General features: G+C 42.9%; 1 protein-coding gene across 1 annotated transcript in view; it reads left to right on the top strand.

Annotated features, from left to right (window-relative positions):
* NUP210L (nucleoporin 210 like) overlaps window positions 1-24616 on the top strand; it is a 1198481-nt gene that overhangs the window by 1111381 nt on the left and 62484 nt on the right. The window contains exons 36-37 of the mRNA XM_069651587.1: window positions 16440-16690; window positions 23641-23845. Of these exons, the coding sequence (XP_069507688.1) occupies window positions 16440-16690; window positions 23641-23845 (456 nt within the window). The remainder of the gene's footprint in view (window positions 1-16439; window positions 16691-23640; window positions 23846-24616) is intronic.

Genomic DNA, 24616 nt, shown 5'->3' with positions numbered 1-24616 from the left:
AGTCCATGAGGGATTATGTTGGCTCACAAGTACTCTTTCAAAAGGTGACCATATAATTGGGTCCTAAATTCCTTTTTCTTTATCTGAAGTAACCTCTCAACTGATATATTTACATCACATGTACTGACTGCCTGCAGATTAGCAAAGATAGATGGACCACTAAGTACTGACTGGATTTGGGCTTCTGTAAAGCTCAAGGTATCCACGTCTGTCATTGCATTCAGGTAGGGCCCAATGTGGGAAAGGAGAGAAGAGGGGGGAAGGAACCGCCCGCTCGAATATCAGAAAGCTATGATATGATATATGATATGATATATGGCATTAATAACGCGCCTATACACAAGTGTTTCAAGGCGCGACGCATCAAGGGAGGGTGAACAGAGGGAAAACAGACAACGATCCTACTAGGCCAGGTGTCATTCAGATTGAGCAAGTGCATGGGGAGGTTGAAAGTGCAGTACATGGGATAAAGAATAATAACAATAAGTAACGTACGGCCAGCAAGTGTAAGTGCAGACATCAGATGTCAAGTTCTGGTAGTATAACTGTAGGGATACAGAAACAGTCCCTAAGTGCGGGGGTTGCCAGGAAGGTAGTGCAGGTGCGCAACTGGCTGGGGGGGGCCTGGGCCCGAGTTCCGGGGGAGGCTAGGTAACCAGTGCAGTTTCTCTACCAGCCAGGAAGTCCGCAGGGGAGAGGAGGAGAAAAAGCAGAAGCAAAGAGAAAGGTTTTGAGGTGCTTCCGGACCCAGAGATGGTTCTCGTCAAGTTTCAGGGAGGCAGGGAGGCTGTTCCAGAGGGAGGCCCCAGCCGAGGAAAAAGATCTACCACCAACTCGTTGCTTGGAGAATCAACTGACCTTCAGGGAGTTGGATGTGGAGGAGAGAAGATCTCGGGAAGGAAGATATTTAGGAAGAGAGAGCTGAAGATAATGAGGCCCCAGAAAGCCTTGTGGACAATCCAGAGGGTTTTGAACTTAATCCTCGCAGCCACTGGGAGCCATTGCACAGATTTCAGTCCTGGAGAGATACAATCCCTGGGATTGAGGCCAAGGACAAGTCTCGCAGTCCTGTTCTGGATGAGTTGCAGGGCGGAGAGTAGAAGCAGGAGGTTTATAAAGAGGCTGTTGCAATAGTCTAGCCTAGAGAGAACCAGAGCTCTGGAGACAGTGAGCTTCTGTGGGAAGGAGCGGAAAGGAACAATACCTCTGAGGAGGAGCAGCTGGTAGTGTGACTTCTTAGAGATGTCAGAGATGTGAGGAGAGAAGGAGAGTGTGGAGTCGAAGATGACCCCGAGGTTTTTAGCCTCACAGGAGCTCAATATGATATATTATTACGTGTGGATGCAACCATTGAAAGGGACCTCAACAGCCACGGGCTGTACTGAACCAAACAACAAAGAAATTAGGTTGTCTCATAAATACAATTCAACTACAGGGGATCAATGGGAATCAAAACACAAGAACAGAAATAGGAGCCCAAGGCACAATTTATAAATGTTTACATTGAAAATATTAATGTAGAATCTGGTTGGTAAGGTGAGACCCTTCTAACTGGAGACTCACAAATTTGAACAAAAGTAATTGACTTTATTAATTTTGTATATAAAAAGAAGACAGCACATAGATGATATATGTAAGCCTACTTACCTGGATTACGGTCCCCAAGGGCGTTCAACCCACAGCACTTTGAGATCATACCAATGGTCTTTAAGGCGCTATACAAATGTACAATAACATGCCATACAGAACATTCAAACTGTATTCTCATTCAAACATGCACACTTTATAACAATACAAAACATTCACATGGCACTTGCACAGACACAGCCCCTCACATACACACACTCATACATACATACACCCTTGCATGCACACATACACACATAAAACCATTGTTTTCAAACTTCATGTGTGCCAGCTCAGAAATGGATGCTGCCTCATCAGCTTCATGCCCTCTGACTTCTGTGCACCATGTAGACAGGAACCAAGAAGCAGGGCAAGCTTCCTGGGTCCTCTACTTTCTTGGAGGAGCTGGAGTGCCGGAAACTGCCACTCCAGGCCTTGTCAGTGTGCAGGAAAGCACAGGAGTGTCCCCTACATACATTTGGCCATGAAGTTCGCCAGGCTGTTTTAAAAAAAACAAATTTAATAAAGGAACAACCATTATCAGTGTCTCCCCCTCAGGTGACCATAACAACAGATAGAAATCAGTGTCCATGTTTAGTACTTCATGCATCTATTGATAATGAAGTCCAAGAAGAGACCTCCAGGGGGAAAACAGGCTTTGTACTTTTCACCAGCATACAAGAAATCACACAAAGTTTAAAGATAAGGCAAGGGCCAATTATTTATTAGATTGCTTTACTAGTAGCAAGCTCCGGAGGTTTAACAGATGTGGATAACTCCCACCTCAGGAACAAGATATACTATGCAAAGGGCTACACTTTTGGAGAAGTGTTCATACATGTTTGCACTGGTTGATACACGGTATCATGGATTTGTATGCATTGGAATATTGGGACACTTACAAGAGGTTGAACATGACCCATGTGCTCTAACTGTATCTAGGAATAAGGCATTCTTGCATGTACTTTTTAATGTTGATAATAACTGATTGCATATATATATTGCTATGTTCATGAGGTAGGTGCACAAAATTTAACTTGAAGATGATGTCTTCTTGAAAGGGCATTGTTGAAAATGTATGGAGATCAAAGAAGTATCTACTTACTAATACTTACTAATACACTCATGCCGACTTGAGAATGCCAAGTTGTAGTATTTTGGCCTAACCACTAGATGGAGACTAATTCACAGACGGTTATATAGATGGAGATGTATCCCACAAGCCCTGACGGCCACCTGACCCCTGAGAGCAGCGAGTGATAGCTCCTCAAAGAGCTCGAGCCCCACTCACGAGCACCTCCTCCCGGAGTCCCAGAGAGGCCTGACCTTGTCACGGGAGGGTTGACTAGAGGAACACAACACCCTGGTTAGGGCTCTTGACCAATGTGACCTGCAAAAACTGTAGCTCATCACCAAATAATCCAATAGGGAGGCAAGCAGCAAAGGCAGAAACAGTTTTTATTCCATATAGCTGTGTAGAAATGTATTGGGAAACCGTCAAGATATCCTTGACCTAAAACGGAGGCCCCTGAGCACTGAAAACCCAGGGCTTTTATGCAGTTTTGCACCATGATCCTCATACAGAAAGTCAGTATGGTACGGTACATTTAGTCTGTTACATTCAGAATGGACTTCTTAACAGTATATCCTCAAAGCATTGCTTTACAGGACCATTCGAGCATGATGTAATGCAGCTCCGCCCATCCTTGAGTCACATACCACTCCCTCTCTGGGCGATTTCCATCACACCTAATGCTACCAAAACCCCAGACTCAACAGTCACGTGGGTATTATTCCGCTTCACAGGCCGCTAAACCTGCCTTTGTGACCTAATGAGAGGCTTTTAGGTATATATACCTGGGCATCGGACGGTGGCTTACTCCACTCTCACACAGCCGTATAGGCACTTGTATGCTTATCAACAAATCAACATTAAGTCCGCACCACCAAACCTAAGCATGGCTGTGGTTTTGATGTCACTTGCACAATGATGGCTGCTGTTATGCACTATCCGAGGCTCATGAACGCTCATAGACTTAAAGTAAAATGCTGTCAGTTTTCACAGACTGCAATGTATTCTCCTACTCTAGTCATCACAGCACTTGGTAGGTCCTAGGGCCACACTCCAGCTTCTCCATCCCTCAGACATAGCATCCCATAATGTGAGGTTTCTTTTCCAATGGGTGTAGGTTAACCAAGGCGAGGCCCAACAAAACCCATGTGGGATAACCAAATAGCAAGGCCCTGAGCCTTGACTCCCTTCTTTTATTATAGACTGCACATCTCTTGTCTAGGCCCTGTTTGGCTATGTGCCCTAAAATGTTACATTTGGGCACCTAACACCATGTATTATTATGCGCAGTTATTAACTGGATCTGGCCCCTAAGGCCCTGTATGTCTATGTTCTTTCACATATTGCATCTGGCCCTAAGGCCTGCTATGGTTATTTATACTCATAAGTAGCTGCTGGCCCCTATGACCGTGTCTAATGATATTCCATTATAAATTGCATCTGATCCCTAAATACCTATTTGTTTATGCACTTGCATAATTTTCATCTTCAAAAGGCCATGCATGTCTGCATCTGGCTCCTTGGGCCCTGTATGTTAATATGCTTGCACATATTGCTCCTGCCCCCTAAGGCATTGTATGATGATGTGCCTTTATAAACTGCATCTGACCCCCAGGGGCATGTATTTCTATGCTCTTACATACATTGCATCTGGATCCCAAGGCCATGTATGTTAGGGTACTAACATATATTGCTCCTGGTCCCTAACGTCTTGTTTGACAATGTACATTTATGTATAGTGTCTGCCTCCCAAGGCTCGGTATGTTAATGTACTTCATATATTGCATATGCCCTTGGATGATAAACTGGTATAATTTGAATTTGACCTGTAATGCTCTGTAGGTTCATGTACTTGAATAATTTGAATATGGTCTGTAACGGCCTTCCACATCCATAAACTATATCTGGCTTCAGGCCTATCTGTGCATGTGCCCTAGGCCACCTTCTGGGGTCACAGGGGAAGACCAATAATTAATATTAAGAACTTACCTGTGGTACCATGAAGATACACTGCAGGTATTTTGAGCTGACATGCATACAAGGATTGCCCAAGCATGTTTTTGAGGCCTTCACACACCCAACACTACTCAATCACTAAGCTATAATTCTTCCAAAATTACCCAATGTCCATATTAACCCAACACATACTTTTCTGTGTCAAATCTCTCTATGTAAATATAGGGCATCATTCACAGTTTGGCGGTGCGTTGACAAAGTAACAGGATTACCGCCAAAATAAGAGTTTGAATATTAAGCTCAAGCTGTCCACCTGGTTTTCTAAGGGGGAAATTTTTAACACATGCTATCATTACTGATCCCCTTTGAGTCATATGGGACTCCAAATTGGGCAATTACTTGAGAGTCAACATGACCATGAATAATGCAGACTCTTCTCATGAATGCATCCTGTAAGAGTAATGGAGTTTGGTGGTATTTACAAAGAAAATACAGCCAAACTCTGAATGAAGCCATTAGAAGACTAACATGCATCCACACTAGTACAAAGGATTCCCCATCCTGGCTCACTCCCTCCCTGCGTCGGCAATCCCCTTCACTACTTTCCCTCTCTCTTCACTCTTCTCTCTTGCTTCACTCTTGCTGTTTCTCTGCTACTCAGCAGACTAAAATGTGGCTTCCCCAGGCTGGGGCACAGTACTCCATGTACAAAAACCGGCGCTTTGAAACTACTACGGTAGCGGTTCGGCGCAGTACAAAAGCATATTAACATAACGTTGAATAAGGCTCTTTTGAGATAACTGCTCCTTTAGAAATTAATACACCTACCTTGTTGGGCCTAATCATATAGGGGTACTGCATTGGCTTGCTCTCTGGCTGCCTCTGTCCCTACATCTGGTCCACGCCCCTTGTTCCTCTTCATTAATCATATAACCAGTGGTGGCATGGACATGTCAAACAACACTACTTTGAGGTGGGGGGGCTCAGAGACAACTTCAACTCACATGGCCAAAGTCTGACTTACATTTATTTTTACTTCCCTCTGCTCACTCCTCTATTCTTCCAATCCCAGAGCATAAGCATCCCCAGGGCAACCTCATGGCAGTGAGACTATCATAGACCAACTTGTTCCATGCTGGCAGAAATGCTTTTAGATTATCCACCGACACATGTAAACACCACCACAAGAGTTGAGGTTTTAAAAAGAACTACATGCAATATTGCCAAGAAATCCCTGTAACTTATCCTACTAAATTCAATCAAACCACAGCAGGCACAATCTTTTTCTCTCAGAAGCCTGTTGCTTAGGCCTCAGTTTTTAAATGTGTCTTTAAATATAATAGTTCTTCCCCTATCCAAAAGGAGGAAAGAATCACCATCTATGACACAATCACATTGTCAAGTCCATCTGTAATGTCTCTCTCAGTAGCATAATACTGATTTAAAACAAACCATCAATTCACCCAAAACAGACTTTTTATTACTTCAACTGAATACATTTGTCTCTAACTTCCCTGGTAGTCTGACCTATGAGGCAAATTACCAAAAAGGTTGGCGTGAGGTAAGACCCATCTTCATTACTACCCTCATTCCTGACTCGGACATGAGCAGGACTCAAGTCCTGTAGACACCTCTGTGTGAAAAGTGGAGCTGCTCTCTCACTAACTATGCCATATACATTTCTGGAAGCTCAAGTACATCTCCATCCTCCTGACCACCAGGGTCATGGAAAAAGACACAAAGCATCACAGGTCAGGAAGGCAAGCTTGAGCATTAGCGACTAAAAATAGACCTCTCTACATGATTAATGATATCCCTCTGTCCAAAGTGATGACCAAAACAGAAGACCTCAAGATGGGAGCCAACAATACTACATCAGCTTGTAGAAACACAGACAATATTTTGTGATGAGCGATTACAAATAATATCAATGCCTAGAGTTCTGTAGTGATTCAACATTATTTTGAATCACAAGAAGAAAAGGTGCATCATCTAACAGTACACAATTATCATAAAAGAAGGATTTCAACACACATAAAAAATGCACAAAAATATATACACTGGAATTTTTCTATAGCTCTAGGAAGCATTCTACTTGCCATTTGATTTGTCGAAACAATATATGCGTTCCCAACACCTATTTCTAATAGGGCAAAATACCTTATTTTCATTACAGTAAGAGATGACAAGCCTATGCCTTTTAAATGAATCTACAGTTAATTATTGCTTCCACAAATGAAATGATAAATGGAAGATTCGCACCTACGAGACTAAAAACACAAAATGTTAAAAGTCGAATAATAATTGAAGCAAGTGAAAACATCCTTTTGATTGTTTAACAGGATGTTTAATAGGAACACCGATTGACCATGAAAAGGAGACAAATGTGGTTAAACATAGTCTCAAGCAAAGATTCTTAGAACTATATAATGTTTTCGTATATCATTTTTTGTCTGTGAAATTCTTCTTGCTATAGGAGTCGAGGCATTTGTATTTGTTCTCTTCATTTAACACCCAAAAAAGCTTGTTTTTTCTTAAGACCATTTGGTTCAACTAGGACATTAAAGGAATAGTGCGCTCAGAAAATATAATTGGCTAAAAAGATGGCCAATAATCAAAAATATATCTAAAAAATATATTTTTTTAAAGTCCCTATGTAAAATATGGAGCAAATGAAGCTCAAACTTGAAAATGTGAAGCACTAGGAGGCATCCATTTTGTGAAATGGATGCCTCCTGTGCTTGCCCTTGCGGCACTAATGAAGCAAAAGCCAGCCAGCTGTAATAAACAAAAGCTACCACTTGGTGGCTTTTGCTTCATTGGTGCAGGAGGACGGAGACCAGAGACTGCAGGCAGAAAAGCTGCATCTGGGTAAGGGCTTATTTCTTTTTTTAAATAAACATTAGCTGCGTTTTATTTTTCTAAGTTTTCCGGGCTGGAGGAGCCAGGAAAACTTAGCAATAAAACCACAGCTTTTAAAATGTTGTATTTATGTTTGCAGTAGCTTCAGCTTGTAGCCCTCTGAGAGCCCTCTGGGCTCCAAGCTGAAGCTACCGCAAACATAAATACAACGTTGTTGTATTTAAAAACGCTGCGGTTTTCTTTCTAAGTTTCTCACACTCCTCCGAGAAAGCTGCTGCAGTGAGAAATACAACGTTGTTCTATTTGTAAATGCTGTGGTATTTACAAATACAACAACGTTGTTACTCTGACTGCGGCGGCTTTCGCTCGGCCTCTCCTGGGCTACTTCAGGGTTGAGGGAGCCCAGGAGACTCCACGAGAAAGCCGCTGCAGTCAGAATAACAACGTTGTTGTATTTATGATTTCCGTGGTTTTCCCACCACAGCAATCACAATTTGTAATTACTGCGCCTCTACTTTTTGCCTTCATTTTACGTTTTCTGTGCTTCCCTGGGCTTGGGGAGCACCAAAAATGTAAAATGAAAGTGAAGGCAGCCTCCTCAGCTCTGCTCTGGCTGCAGTAAGCAAAAGCTCCCAGGAGGGGGCTTTTGCTGCTTGTTTAGTGCCACCAGGGCAGAGCTGAGGAGGCTGCCTGAAATGGCAAAATGGATGCTCCCATGTAAACGCTTTGAGCCTCGTTTGCCCAAAGTGTTAACATAGGAACTTTCATTCAAAACATGTTTAAAGTATGAACACAGACGCCTCCCGGTTACCAAGGGAACAACGAGCAAACGAGTCTCCAAATAAATCACGTGCTGCTGCACGCAGTAATGTTCTTACCTCCAATAACGTCTAGAGTGCTTGTTTTGTAACTCTGAAGGTTTTTACCAAAGCTTCATGCACAGCAGGGGACTTCACACAAGCTTTTCCTTTTTAATGTACCTTTTTACCTTAGCGCTAATATACTAATGCTACAGCTGCACTCTCCTTGAATTTCACAATGAAAACATGTTAATGTTCTAACGGTTCTCTAAATACTTCCATTCCTAAGTAAAATATACACAGTTTAAATTAATAACATTCTATTTCCTCTAATGTTCACTTATCTCTAGTTGTTGTATTTCATATGGGTTTCTCCTGGACCATAACAGTTTATATTCCTCTTCAATTGCAAATGTTCTTTCCAGAGGTAGAGTAGCCGCCACCTCTCTTGACACAATCCAAGATGAAAGGCAGTTTAGAATCTTCCTGAAGATTCTACACTACCTCACACTGCCCTTCATCTGTCAGGTGCAAGGAAAGGCTAGTGGCTGGCGTGGGGTGCTAGGATTTTCAGACAAAGTAGCCGGATAAAATGGGTTTTTGGTACAAACATTGATTTACTTAATAACTGGCTGCAGAGATCTGTTGTCTACACTTCACGAAATGGAGGATTGGGAGCTAGCCCAGACCATGATGGGGGAATGGTACAGGAGTAGTTCTAAAATAGAATCTTGAGAGCAGGTTGGAAGCAGTCACCATTTTAAACTGCCTTTCATCGATTTCCTTTGAAGAGATAAGACCTGCTTGTGTGATCTCCAGTTTAGAGGCCTAATCTTTGGTTACAGAACAACTTCGAAAATAAGAAACTGTTGGAGAGAGAGAAGCTGAACACATTACTGGTGGGAGCTCTGCGATTTAGAGAAAATGCTATAATATATTTTTGTGAACATTTGTTTGATTTGAAAGTTATGACATGATACATGAAATCTCTTTTAGTTTTTAAACCGGAGATAATTGGAAGTTTATACATTAATCACAATGTTATGGTGATCTTTGAACATGTAACTTCCGTTATTTAAAAGAGACAAGAGGCTATACGCTACTTCTTTTCTGCATGTTTGTGGCATTCGTACGCAGCGTTCAGGAGTCACTGAACTGGATTTCTAACTCGGACGCCCGAATGCGCTGCTTGATGAAATTCTCTCCCTGAGCAGCACGTGCGAGCATCCCTCAGAGTCTTTAGTTACGCTCGTAGGTGTGGCTACTGCAGAAAGCGGTCTGTGCTCTTGCATAAAAGGAAAGACGGATAAATGTGAAGAGACACTTACCTGCATAATTATAATCCATTATAATCCATTTGACTATCCCTCGGCTGAAAAAGTTTTCACATCTTGGTTAGCAGGAACTCTCACAGTAAAGTGGCATTGGCCATTTTGAAGGAATGCTGGGAGTTGTAGTTCTTTAGGGTGCGCACCAGAAAGAAAAGAAAGATACACATTTTACATGCAAGTAAAAGCAAGTGGTTGAAAATAAAAGCAAATTTCAAGTGAAAACATACAATTCAGTCATTTAAATCAAAAGGTTAGTCAAGCAAATACATTGTTTTAAACGTGAACAATTTTACCCTTCAAGTTCTTTCTGTAAAAGACATTTAGAAGACTTTCTGCAGTTGTATTATATGTTCTAACTTTTGATTCCTGTTGTGCAGGGTGCAGAGCCTAGAAGTCACAGGAGCTCCTGTGTCGTTTGTTATTTTCTCCAATTCCCCTTTCCGGCTAGTCTGAACTCCATTGTGAATCAGTTCAGTGGGGCGCAGAATAGTTAGGGGGTGGGGGCTGTGGGGCTCAGCAGCTCCCATGGATGGGCAAGTTCTGGATCTTGACATTAATCCAAACAATTCCCAGGCGAAGGGTCTACCATCGTGGCCAGGGAAGGTTCCAGTTTCCTGAATACACTATAGTTAAGGAAGTAAACTTTAATACAAAACACTCATCCATCATTCCACCTCAACACAGTACCTCCTAGACTCCCCTGTGTGCAAAACATCCTCCCACTTTGTGAATGACTCTAGTCAGTCTCTTAGTGTAACTTCCCTGTTGGGACCCAACAGTACCCCCCCTGTAAAGCCCTGTCTCAGAGTCTCGTTCCTTAGGATTGAGTCTGTGGAATCTTTTAACCAACCTGGGAGCATGAACCTCATCCACCATATCCCAAGATCTTTCCTTAGACCCGTAGCCTATCCAGTCTATCCAATATTGCAATTTCCCTCTGATCACTCTAGAACCCAGAATACTCAGTACCTCATATTCTTTTTCTGAACCCTCTGTGACCAGCGGCTCTGGACGGTCCTGTAAACGAGTTCCCTTGCAACAAGGTTTCAAACGATTTACTTGAAATGTGGGATGAATCTTTAGGCTATCTGGTAACTTCAACCTTACTGTCACTGGAGATTTTACCTCTTCCACCTCAAATGCACCAATGAATCATGGACTGAACTTATTACTACCCTTTAAGGCTATATTCATAGGGGATAACCATACTGAATCCCCAACTATATAATTCGGTGCTGATCGGCGTCTGCTGTCAACAAATTTCTTAAATATCACCTCAATGCCTCTACTGCCCTTTGTACATGTTGACCCATTACAGTGAGCCTATTCTCCACATACAGAACCAGTACTTCTTCCAAGTGGATTTCTCGCAGGAAACAGGGATGAACCCCTAGATTAATCAAAACTGAGGCTGGGATGTGGAATCTTGAGAGGTGTTGTTCTAACTAAATTCAGCCAACCATACCAAAGCCTTCCAACTTTCCCCAGACCTCAAATAACAGTGTAAATATTTCTCCAATTCTTGATTCATTCTTTCTGTCTGTCCATTTGCCTCGCATAGTTAAACTTAATTCTATGCCTAAAATCTTAAAGAAAGACTGCCAAAACTTGGAAGCAAACTGGGTTCCTCTATCAGAAATCACTTGGTTTGGCGATCTGTGCAGTCGAACAATATTTTGTAAAAATGCTTGAGCCAAAGTAGAAGCAGTTGCTGCTCCCTCAATAGGAATAAAATGTGCTGCTTTTGTTAGAACATCCACAATCACCAGAATCGTAGTACACTCTTTATCTGGTGGAAGATCCACAATGAAGTCCATAGAAACTGTATGTCTAGGATGAGGTGGAATACATAGGGGCACTAATAAGCCCGCTGATTTTTTGTTTTCAGATTTGGCGCATGCACAAATGTCACAGGTCTTGGCGTAGTTTAACATATTCACTCGCATTCCTTCCCACCAGAAGCTCCTCTGTACCGATTTCAGAGTCTTCCGGTAACATGGATCACCTGAAAAATGGAAAATCATGACATTGCCTAAAATCTCTTCCCTCAAAGCTTTGGTAGGTAAGTATAATCTGGTATCCAAGAAAGGAGGTCTGTCCTTAATTTGTCTACTACGATCTTTCCTAGCCCATTCCTCCATTTGCTCACTAGTCATCAGTTGACAGATTTGATCTTCAAGGCCGGTTGTCTTATCCACTTCCGCCACTATGAAATTATCCTGATTCAACAATGGAACTGGCTGCAGCGGATTCCTATTTTCACTTCCTGGAAGACATCCCAATAACACATCTGCCTTACCATTTTGAGAATCCAGTTTATAGTTAATCACAAAATCATACTCTGCAACCATCTAAGTTGTCTTTGGGTTAATGTCCTGGCAAATTTAAAGAAGGTAAAGTTTCTGTGGTCCGTTAGAACTGTCACCTTATATCTTGCCCCCAGTAAATAGTGTCTCCACTCTTCGAAGGCAGATTTGATTGGTAAAAGCTGTCTATCTGAGATTGTATAGTTTCTCTCAGATACTGTGAATGTTTTAGAAAATAAGCTACTGGATGTAACTGCCCAGAAATCAAATGTCTCTGTGGCAGCACCGCACCCTTAGTCACATCGGAAGTATCCACCGCAATGAAAAAGGGCTGTTCAACATCAGGATGTAACAAAATAACTTAAGGAACAAACATCTGTTTGTAGTTCCCCAGATGAAGTCATAATGGCGACATCTCAGTTGCACACTCCTCGTCCCTTTACTATATGGTGTATAGAAAGGTAAAAACCTGCCCTTTGATACATGGTACCATATCTATTTCCTTTCCCCAAACAGAGTTGAAAATGCATTTTTAATATCTTATATGAACATGACCTACAGAATTTGAGAAACGCTTCTGGTATTTCTGAAAATCTGCATGTTTCCTAGGAGTTTACCATAGAGTCAGTGACCACCATATTTCTGCATGTGCTCATGGTAATTAACGCATGCAGAAATCCGGGCTGTATTATGAGTTCTGATGCCTGAACTGCACTTCCTCCTGGTTCAAAGCAGCCTAATTAAATTGTGTATTGTGCCCACATGGTGCCTACAGGATGCAGTGACACGATGGAATGCCGGGGGAGATGACGGAGCAGAGAACGATGGGAAAAAGAGGACGATGGTTGGGGAGAGCACTGAAGGAGCGGGGCTCGCATTTCTACCTGTGCACCATATATAAAGTATTCCTCTATAAATAGTTACCCCCAGCACTTCAGAGTGTTCGTGTTCTTATGTACGGTGACAACACTATAGAAGTGGCGACGAGGGTGGGACATCTAATGCCATTCATAACAATAGGATTGTTTCAATATCACAGGATGCCGTTTGGTCTTATTTCGGCGACTTCGGTGGTAAAAAAAATAATGTACAGGATATTTGATGGAGAAGAAGGTGTCATTTTCTTTCAAGACGATATTTTAGTGTGTGCTGAGAACAAAGAAGAAATTGATAGGAGATTGGAGAGAGTTCACAAAAAGTTGCATGATGTGGGAATGACTTTCAGTAGTGAGAAATCAAAAGTTGACAGGAAGGAGATTGAGTATTTGGGCCATGTGATCTCTAAGGAAGGGATGTCACCTAAGAAGGATTAGAGGGGTGCGATAGAGCACATGGTTACACCAAGTTCCATGTCAGAAAATGTTTACACATGGCAAAATACTATTCAAAGTTTATCAGAGGATTTGTTGATCACACTGTTGCCTTGAGAGAAATGTTAAAGATAAGCAAAAAATGTTTGTGGGATGAAAGTTGCGAGAATGAATTCCAATACATAAGAAGGCACTGGCAGCAGCGCCTGTGTTACATAACTACAATAGGGGAAGGTGTACAGTGATCATGACAAGCAATGTTGGCTTGGGAGCAGTTTTAACACAAATTGAGAAAGGAAAAGAGCATGTGATCGCATTTGCATCATGATTGTTGAAAGGTGCGGAGAAGGCATATGCAACCATAGAAAAAGAATCTCTGGCTATAAAGTAGGCTACAAATAAGTTTAGTTCTGTCTGGGGGACCAGATTTGTGCTACATGGGGATCACAAGCCACTGGCTGAAGTATTTTCGTCAAAAGGTATGGACAAAGTATCAAGTACAATAAGAAGATGGGTGTCCAGATTACAGGAATTTGACTTTATAGTACAATACATTGCAGGAGTAGGATGTTATGCCACAGATTGCCTATATAAAATTACTACAAGGGTAGAAACCAGGTGTAACGATGAAGATCAAGATGCAATTTTTGAGGCATGAGAACCCTCAATTTCAAAGCAGTTATGGTATGAAGAAATAACGAAGGATACCAAATTGAGTATCGTCATCAAGGATTTGATGGAAGGAGGGCTAAATAAAGAGACTGTACCAAAGTTAGGAATGGAAGGTTTCTGGAAGATTAGAGATTAACTGTGTGTTCAAGATGGTATTCTGCTGAAAGGAGATAAGCTGGTGCCACCAGAAGGAATAAGGGAGAAGGTGATAAGTCTGGGACATGAAGGTAATCAAGGAATACACAGGATAAGAAACATTTATTTGTGGCCGGCGTGCGAAAAAGAAATTGAAAGGATAGTTAGGGATTGTATCCTTTGTACCAACAGTGACAAAGTGTGTGTGAGTGAGAAATGTCCTATGGCTCTCACAGATGTACCAGAGAGACCATGGGAAAAGCTTGATGTGAATGGACCTATATGGAGTGGCGGATGTCAGACGTATTGCATTGTGGTGTTGGATGTGTTGATAGATGGGCGGAGTTGATGATGACTCTGCATGTTACCAGTAGAAAAGTAATTGAGTTCTTGGAGGAGTTGTGTGGACGTGAAGGCTACCCTGGGGTAGTTATTAATGACAATGGCTCACAATTGAAGCCGAGGTAAATGGAAGAATATCTTAAGAAGAGAGCCATTGTTCACAAAACTAGTGCTGTATATCATCCACAAACAAATGGGGTTGTGGAGAGGTATGACAGAATAATCACAGAGGCTATTAGATGGGTGTGGTCTAATGGGAAAGATTGGGAGGAGGTGGTGAAGAGAAGGGTTGTTGCTCACAGGTTTATGCTGTACAGCACAACAGGAGTTTCTCCTTTAGAGCATAGCAGAGGGAAAATGGCTAGTACTAAACTATTTCCAGGTTGCATGGGTGATGTGACTGGTATGGAAGTAGGTATAACAGAATAATCACAGAGGCTATTAGATGGGTGTGGTCTAATGGGAAAGATTGGGAGGAGGTGGTGAAGAGAAGGGTTGTTGCTCACAGGTTTATGCTGTACAGCACAACAGGAGTTTCTCCTTTTGAGCATAGCAGAGGGAAAATGGCTAGTACTAAACTATTTCCAGGTTGCATGGGTGATGTGACTGGTATGGAAGTAGTGTTGGATGGTCTGAAGAGTAACATCAGAGAGGGCAGATGAAAAATAAAGCGTTCCAAGATAATAGAAGTTTTAGGAGATCTAGTTTTCCACAAGTGGGAAGCTAGGTTAGAATCAAATTACCTGCTGCGTTGAGAGGAGATGGCTGTCAATGGTCCAGACCAATTGAAGTGACAGATGTTTTCAGACAAACTGTGAAAACGAAGGATGGAAGAGTATGGGACTTGGGAGAGAGTGATGGTGGAGAAATTGAGACATAGTGAAGTGATGAGTGATAGAAGGGTTGGAAATGATAGTGAAGAAAACAGTTGTCTGTTGCGCCTGACAAGGAAAATCCACCACATTTCCCCAGCTACATCAAAATGGGGTAGAGGCTACCGAAGACCGAGATATCCAGATGATTATATTAAATAGCAAAGATCCGAAGAAGAGCTTATGTGAAAGAAGGGGGATGTGTAGTATCGTGCCCAGATCGTGCCTGCGGAATGCAGTGACACGATGGCATGCCAAGGGAGATAACAGGGCGGGGAACTGTGGGAAAAAGAAGACAACGGTTGGGGAGAGCACTGAAGAGCGGGGCTCGTATTTCTACCTGTGCATCATATATCAAGTATTCCTCAATAAATAGTTACCCCCAGCACTTAAGAGTGTCTGTGTGCTTATGTACGGTGACACAACCCTACATGTATGCAGTATATGCAAAGCAAGTTGCTTCAAAGTGCAGGGGAGAAATGCAGCAGGGTAAATGGATGGAAAGAATAGGATCTGGCAAGAGGCCGGGAGGGTAGGTGAGACTGGTTCCTTTGGCGGCAGACATATGTTGCATTGTAGTAGTCAGGGGCATACAGTTGAACATGTACTAGACACAATAACACAGACAGAACATACAATTAACTGCTCTAAAACGGACTGAGAGATTACTTAAATTAGTGTGGATGTCAAGCTAGATGTACAGCTGTAGTTGGATGGCAAGCTAGGTGTACATCTGTGGAGGGATGACATGAAAGGTGCACAGATGTGGTTGCATTGTGAGGTCCTGGATGACCACAGTCATTACTGCTTATCGTAGTTGGTCAGAGTCAGTGGAGTAGAGGCTGGTGAAAGATGCCCCAAACAGATTCCCAAGTCTCTGAATGCTGCTTTAAGATAACTCCTTTTAAATATACAAACTGAATCTGACATAAGACAAATGGCAATAGTGTGTACTTAAATATGCATCATTTATAGATAACAGTTAAAAATATAAATAATGTATCGATCCAAAAGGAGTGATTTTTACAAATCTGCAAAACAGCATTATACCATGAACTTGAGCTCTTAAAAGTGGCATTGTGTCCGAATACAGTGTGCACCTTTGTCCAGTAAATATATGCTTCTTAGCTATAGAAATGTAATTTTTTTTTCTAGGCATCTATGTTTGTGTGATTAAAACACATCCTCAGCCGGACGACGTCCTTCTGGAGCTGAGCACGGCGGACACATTGGTGTCAGTGAAAGCTTCTCTTGTTAGTGGTCGAGGTATACCAGAAATTCAGAGGCTACACATCCCATTCTTCCCAGCCTTCTTCAGCAACCAATCAGAGCTGGTGTTCAGCAGCATGTCCCTCACCAACAAGATTCGAGTGGCCGGGATCCACGATGTACTGAAAGAAATAGAGGTAGCTGATGGGTTCTGGGCATCTGTTCCCTATTTTGGGTTACATGTCTTTTCATCTAATTTCTTTCATTGAAGAGATGTTCCACCTAATTTTTTCCAACACATTTGTTTTCATCTAATGTGGTTTAATACCACTTTCCATCAAAAAACCTGTATAACGAATTATTATGTTTTTTTATTTGGGGGCCCCCCTAAACACCTGTTTTTCACCCTTTAAAACACCCATTCCCAAATAATAATTATTTTTGTTAAAACATTTTTTTTTTTAATTGGGGGTCCCACCCCAAACCCCTGTTGTCCTAATGTAACAATTTAACCCTTTAGCCCACCCAAATAAAAATACATACATTTTCGATGGAAAAAATATTCACTGAACATTTTTCGATGGAAAATCTTTCGATGAAAAGACTCTAACCCCTATTCGATGAAAAAGGTTTTCACTGAACATTTTTCGATGGAAAATCTTTCGATGAAAAGACTCTAACCCCTATTTTGTCCATCGCTCTGACCCCACACCAGCAAGGTCATCTCATTAAAAATGTAAATTGCAAACAAGGGACCATCAACGTTAGCACCGATGTTAGCATTTACGGGGTGGGGGCCCCTAGCATGGAACTTTAAACCTTCAGTAGGTGACAGAGTAAAAGCAAGGTAAAATATTATATTCTTTGGGGTTCATTTTCAATGCAGTGGAGTGCAAACATAAGACTCAAAAGAAGGTTGTTAACATTTTACACCCTTTTTTACATTGTTGTCACTTTCCATGGCATAGGAGGAAAACAAAGTGGAGTTTGGCTCTCTGCTTTGCTTTTTTCCTCTGTCTTTGAAGAGCACCCGATTTAACACCTGCATGATTTTTCATGCAGGTGTAAGAAAGGATTCCTGTGGAATATGCCTTGCATTTACATCTGGTAAATACCAGGCAGATACCCATAGGAATACATATTACAAAGTTGCCTACAAAGCGTAATTTGCAGGCATCGTTTTATTTTTTACAAATCAAAGAGTAAAAGTGTAAAGGACATTTCACCTCGGTTTACTCTTCACTTTTGCACTACATTTTGAAAATGTTAAAACTTGCATGCAGGGCACCCAACAACACGTAAGTGCAAACGTTGGTGGTACCCTGCATGCAATTTTCATTTACTACTAAATGACCTGTGAGGAATCAGGAGAGTAAGAGGCAGAAAACAAGGTTGACATTTTGGTTGTTGTAGACTTTTCTTAAAATAAAAGGGGTGGGGAAAATCCTTGCTATCCCTATGACTAAGAGGGGTTTCCCTGCCTTTTCCAAACTAACTAATGCATCTGTAGTTAGTCAGGATGTCCAGAGGAAAAGTTATCCGTCTTGTGCCCAACTCCTATAACATGACCCTCGCTTCTTAGAACTAAATATAATGTGCATAGGGAAAATGTCTTGGAGACGTTGGCTCGTAAGTTCCAGCCCAGAATGTGAGGCAAAACGCTGCAGATATAAAACAAAGTTCCACAATCTCAACAAAGGATATGGGTCTCCCTTCCCCTATGATTTCTACTGTTCTCTTCACAGTTCACAGCCACAATGGGTATGGGTCTTCCCTTGAACCTTCTCAGTTCTTATCATTCAGATTCTCTGGCAGGGACTCTGTTCAGGCCACTTGAGTTCCATTAGGTTTTCAAATGGATCAACAATGTATACTTTCCTTGACATTTTATCAAAGTTCAGCATAACTGGGTGCGGGTCTCAGACTTGCACTATACCTGGTATACTCTCATGCCAGGTCCTCATCTACACAGTTCCAAGGGGCATGGATCTTCCCTTGAGCCTTCGAACCTTCACTGTGCCTGGTATACTCTCCTGCCAGAATTTTCTTTCCTTGGGTTAACTTGTATCATGGGTGCGTGTCCTAGACTCGCAGGTGACATCATTTCTCCTGCCAGGCCTCTCACAATGTTCATCAATATCAAAAACAAAAAAGGGGTATGGTACTTCCCCAAGTTCTTCTTTCTTGTTATCTTTCAATGATATTAATATTTGTGTACTTGTACTTTCACCTCCCCCAAGTACTGGGACTATGAAGAAGGGATTATAGAGAACACTTAGGATGCAAACCATGTGACTTTGCTCCTCACTTTCAGTAGGAAATACATTCTCAGACCACAGCCCAGCATTCCAACCCTCCACCGTGGGCGAACTGGCATTGTGATGGCTCCCTGGTTTCTCCAACCTCTCTCGGGTCCTTCTACGCATTCAGCTTCTGTTCATGGTGCGGCTGCTCTGCATCGCGGCGGAAGCGGGCCTGCCCAACACTCCACCTTACAGAACCGGCGCAAAGCTTCTCTACTGCTTTGCGTCCCACTTCGGCATTTATGGTGCCTTCGGTGATGTATCTCCGGTCCAGCCTCTTTCTTACCTTCCCTTCTCTCCGTGCCGCGGTCTTGCCTCGTTCTTCACTCTCTGGGATCCCAGCCCATGCTGGGGAGAATTCTCTTCTGGTCTCTGACAGCTTGGCTTCCCCAGTAGCAGCTACCGGTTAGAACTATCTCTAGCCTGTCAGCTGTACTGCCTTTGAACTCCCACGTTGGGAAAGGGAGTTGTTTGGAACCAATCAGATTTGCCAAAACACTATAGACTGTTCACTTCGGTTCACCCTAGTGATCTTCCTTTCTGTAGTGCTCTTTTTTGTCTCAGTACTGTTTTACTCAATTGTACATTCTTAAAGGTTTTATCATCAGCCTTCGTGGGATGTTGCAAGATGTTATTACAGTATGCCATAAAGGAGTGAGGGATTGAGGAAGTGTCATTGAGAGCAAAGGGGGGATACCATGTCTCATCTGATGATACCTTTCTAACCCTCCAAGGGTCACCTCCCCTCATGTGGTCCTCCCTCTAATAGCCACCCCCAGGATCAGGTATAGCTTCTGCCTTTCCCTGCCACATGGGGAGAGTCTATCCCCGGAAGGAGTAATGACACCATTGGATTCACCACAGACCCCTTTCCTTTTCCTCTCTGTCTTTGCAGGCAGTGTTTACAAATGGATTCCTTTGGAATCCACTTGGTCTCGACCAGGTGCAAATCCCAGACAGATTCCATAGGTATCCATTTGTTTTAAGCCTACAAGAAAATCTCATGCAGGTGTATAATGAAGCACTCACAGGCAGAGGAGGTGAGCTCTGCTCTGTTCCCCTCTACCTTGTGCAGCCTGCAAATGGGCTGAAGTGTGAAATGGAGGAGCCAAAGTACTAAATTCGGTATTACACTAGATTATACCCATTTCCCACTCCACCCATTGCAAAATGAGGCTGGAAGTGTGGATTTGCCCCGCCTAGCGCTCCTCAGAGATCAAGTTTTTAATCTTGCCATTTTAAAGTTATCAAGTGATCCAAGATGGAGCGCTGATTATATGAATCTTTCAGGGTCTTAGGGTGGAGCTTGCCTGAGCTCTTCTGGTTCACAAGGTGAAGCTCTCATACTTGGAGCCCTTCATGACCACAAAGAGGGGCATTTTAACTAAACTGTCATTTGCATTCTAGCATGCTGGGGGACACCAGCGTTAGCACTTACAATGGCCCCCTCTCCTCCCCTGTGTGCTATTTTCAACATGTACACAGCGCAGTGTATTTTTGAAGAGTAAACCCAGGCAAAATCTCCTTTATGCTTCACTTTTACGCTCTGTTTAGTAAAAAAATCAACACTGCTACAGGCAGCATTTTATAATGGATAACTATGGTGCTCATTAGCAGGTGAAATGCAAAGTGGGTTCCATAGGAATCCATTGGTTTTTTTATGCACGCAGGCGTAAAACCTGGTACTTTTCCTAGACGGAGGAGGAAAGCAAAGCTGAGATGGATACTTTTGTTTTCCCCCTCCTATGCCTCGGAAGGGCACGAATGCCCTAATGTGTAAGAGTCCTAAATGGCTAATGCTTTGCTTTTAACCCTACTTTCGTACTCCACAGGATTTAAAATGACCCCCATTGTGGAGGTTTAAGCTCATGAAGGTATAATGTGGGCACTCCAAAGTCAGCAGATTAAGGGAGTGAAGCTCTGCATCTCTCAAGTATCAATCTTTTAGGTTTATGATGAGTCGCTCAACACTGGTCAGAATACGAAGGCAGAGCTTAATTGCTGTGGGCTTCTCATAGCTAGAGGTTGGAGTTATGCCTCTCTATGCTCGTGAGGGTACCCAGTTGGCGCCTAGTATGCCATACTCAGCTGATCAGGGACTCGGATTGGAAGTCGAATTGAATGAAGTATACAGTTTGCTGACATGGCATTCCCCCTGCTTTGTGGATTACTGAATGAAACGTGTATATATAGCACAGTTCTGACAGCAGAAGTTTCTCAAAGTGATTCCTTGTTAGGAGTGGGAGCCTGGAGGATTAAGAGCATTTTTTTTATCTTAATACGTAGTGGTTGGCTTCAGGGCAGATGGTCATAAGGCGTGTATTCTTTAGCTGGGGTCCTAGGACTGAGAAGCACTAGCCAACTGTGGAGATGCAGACTATGTTAGGGGTGTGGTTTTCGCCAGATGAGAAATTGGAGCTTCCAGGGGTGTAGTGCTTCATTTGGTACTGCGGTATTCCGCAGATGTATTTATGAGTTACAGAGGAAATTGTGATAACAACTTAAGTATTAACCAATATATTTCCATGGTCAGGCCCAATGGCTTCTTTCTAGCTGCACGTCCCACAGCAACTTTTAAGGATCGGCCCTCTATCCACTTTTTGTCATCTATGTTTGTGTGGTAGAGTGGTTTGATTTCAATTTGCATTTGTTGCTTGACTTTCAGTTTGCACTGCTTCTATGGTCCATCAAATCATGTAGTTGCTCTTTTGGTATTCTCTTTGCTCTGTTTATTCTCATTAATTTTGGCAAGCACTTTGATCAAGCACTTTGGTGTAAAAAGGCTATAGAAGTAAAATAAAACCAACAAACAACCTTACAGACAGGCGATCTGGTGCTTGTGCAGCCTAAGGTACAGTGTGCTTGTGGGGACTAAGATGATGGTAGTACTCACAACATTCCGACTGTTCTAATCGGGGATTCAAGGGAGGGCACATCAGTGTTGACAAAGGGATGTGCTAGCCACAGATCACATCTGGGCTTCAAGGGACACTTTTCAGTTGGGCAGGATTACTGTTGTGTAGATTTGAAATGGGTGATAAAGGGGGGAGGTGTTAATGTGTAGTAGAGTATTGTAGAGGAGTGTGGTTTGTAGTGTTGTGTCTGTAGTTATGGTGTGTTGGGTTTGGTATATTCTACACCCAGGTGTGGAGTGGCTTATAGGGGAGGAATGCGATTGTTACTGGTGGGTGTGCATTTTGTTTTTATGTCTGCGTCTTATCTGTTTGAGTACTTTTTGTTTCGGCTGATTGTGAGTGCTGATGGAGGCGTTGGAACGGGAGTTGTTTGAATTAGTGAGTGTGGTTTTGGGTAGATTGTGATCACATCCTAGTATAGTTGGGATTTTGATGGCAGATGTTCATTGTGTCGGTTGGTTGTTCTGCCATAGGATCAGTCTTGATGTATAGAAGAGGATGATGATAGTTGTGTTAAAATCTGGTTTGAGAGAGGAGAATAGGATTGGGAGTTATGGTACAGGATAATAAAAAGGAGAAAACAAACATTACCTTGGGTTAGTGGCAAGCGACAAGCCAGGCGTACCGGCAATGATTAGCTACATTAATGATGCCCTTTACCTTATGCCCATCACCAATCCCCAATAAAGTCTTAGCACTACTACACAGAATTTCTCCTGAAGGCATACTAAATCTCCTCAACAACAGTAGACTTTGTTACCCCTCCTCAATGAACCCAGCTGGAAGAATAACAGAGGCTGATTCAATGAGACACTCTGGAGCTGAGTATTGGTCAGATAAATTCCAACTGAATGAGGAGGAGCTACCCTGTGAAGCGACTGGGGTGAAAGACGATTAGAATGCTTGTAGACTCTGTGGCAAACTTGACCATCATTTCCAAGAAGACGTTCAGAGAGCTGTGGAGTAAATGAGGGTACAAGGTGCCTTGGCACAGGGAATTACAATGATGAATCCCTCAGCTTGAGGCACTACTTAATATATGACTGCTTGAAGCATTTTCCAAGACCATATAGGTAGAGTTCAGGAAAATCAACCTACACCTTGTTTGCAGGGCTGTTTTTGTACATGACCTGACTCCAAGGGATACCCGTTAAACTGCAGTCAAGGCTCTGAGAGTGTGTCGTTAAATCAGCCTGTGTTATTCTTCGAACTGTGTTTATTCAGAATTGGCGACAAAGTGTACTGTTTGAGGGTGGTGTTGTTTTCGGAGGTTTAGTATGTCATCAGGAGAAATGCTGTGCAGCGGTATTGGGATTTTATTGTCTGTGGTGATGTGCATCTATTTACAGTGGAAAAGGTGGTGTCTTTATGGTTGGAAAAAAGGCTTTCCTTGGTGCTGTCCACTGGGAGCGTCTCTTGTAGGGCAGGAAGCTGGTGGCAGGTCAGAGCTGGTAACAGTCTCGGGGTGCAGTCTATGCACTCTCCAAGGTGCAGCTTTTTAGGGGGCAGGGTGGAGCTTTGATCAACCCAGTGTTCCGGGGAGAGTGGGGGAGGGTCGATCCACTTTATGCTTTTCTGGACCCAGGACACACCACTTGAGCACTGTGTGTTCCAGGGTGATGGGCTGTTCCACTGTGGTTCCCTCAAAAGAGCTATGCCACTCTGAGCTATTGTGTGATGGAGTGCTTTTGGTATGGAAGTCTGAGTCATCGTTCTTGATTAGTGCTTCATCTCTGTCATTGTCCAAGAGAAGAAACCAGCTTTTACAACGTTGAGACTTTTGCATCAAGTTGTTTGTAATGTCCAATATTTGTAAAGCATTCCCATTGGATTCCCTTCAGGCATGAATGGGTGAAGTATGCATGTCATGCAACCAAGATCATAGTGTTGTGTTTCCTGAAGTCATTGTATGTCTCCCTCTTCTGCCAGGTACACTGTAACTCTCCTGGGTTAGTAGTGTCTGACAGGTCACCCTGCAGTGATATTCCAGGCATGGACATCTACTTGGTCGAAGCAGTGAATCTCAGCTCTATCCGCTGGTCCAAAACTCCAGTGTTTATCAACCTCTCATGTGCCCTAACGGGTCAGTTGGTGTCGTTGACAGTGACAGCTTTGAGCGATTCTGATGGAAGTGGTAAGTCCAATTTCTTCTATGTGGTTACCGATGTGGATATAGTGGACTGTCCCTTGACCGCGATGAACCTTTGGTGTGCAAGTGTCTTGTTGTCTGTGACAGGCCTGGACAGGCTCCATTCGATGACTGATCATGTCTTTAATCAGTGGGGGCTCAAAGGATAAGGAGGCAGAGACCCCTTGCCCCTACTGTAAGGGAGGCGAGCACCTCATGCCAGCTCACCCTGAAATGTCAGTATTTTGGAGATACGTGTGGGCATCAGTGGAGGTCAGATTCAGGCGCAGAGTATTACTGCTTATTAGAATTGTGGGATTAGGAACGTGTTCTCGGGGCAGCTCAATAACCTCTGCAGGAAAGATAGAGGGGCTCTTTGGTGCAGTTAGGTCTGTGGATCTGATCAAGGAATCATGGGAAATCGCAGAGCGTTACAAACAAAAAGATATAGTGTTGGGCTTAGCTTTCTGGGGGAAACCTGGCCTTCATTACAACACGCATGGTAAGCTCTCAGAGATGCCTCAGTTTTAGTGTGGTGATAAGGAAGAATCGCCCCAGTTACTGGCATCAGGACTGTAACACAAAACATAGTAGCTGACACAAACTATGCAGCCTCCACACGTCCTATCCAACCCACAGAATCCTCCGGCTTCTGGCAGGCACATGTAAAAATGCAACCATGTTGGTTCTCTGGGCATCAGAACCTACAGAGTAAAAAGGCCGCAGCCGAGTGTTTCAGCAGAGATAGGCTCAAATGAATTGAGGCTCCTGGGAGCT

Source organism: Ambystoma mexicanum, chromosome 1p (assembly GCF_040938575.1).
Source record: "Ambystoma mexicanum isolate Mex_15411 chromosome 1p, UKY_AmexF1_1, whole genome shotgun sequence".
Lineage (NCBI taxonomy): Eukaryota > Metazoa > Chordata > Amphibia > Caudata > Ambystomatidae > Ambystoma > Ambystoma mexicanum.
This window is presented reverse-complemented; position numbering and strand designations above follow the sequence as displayed.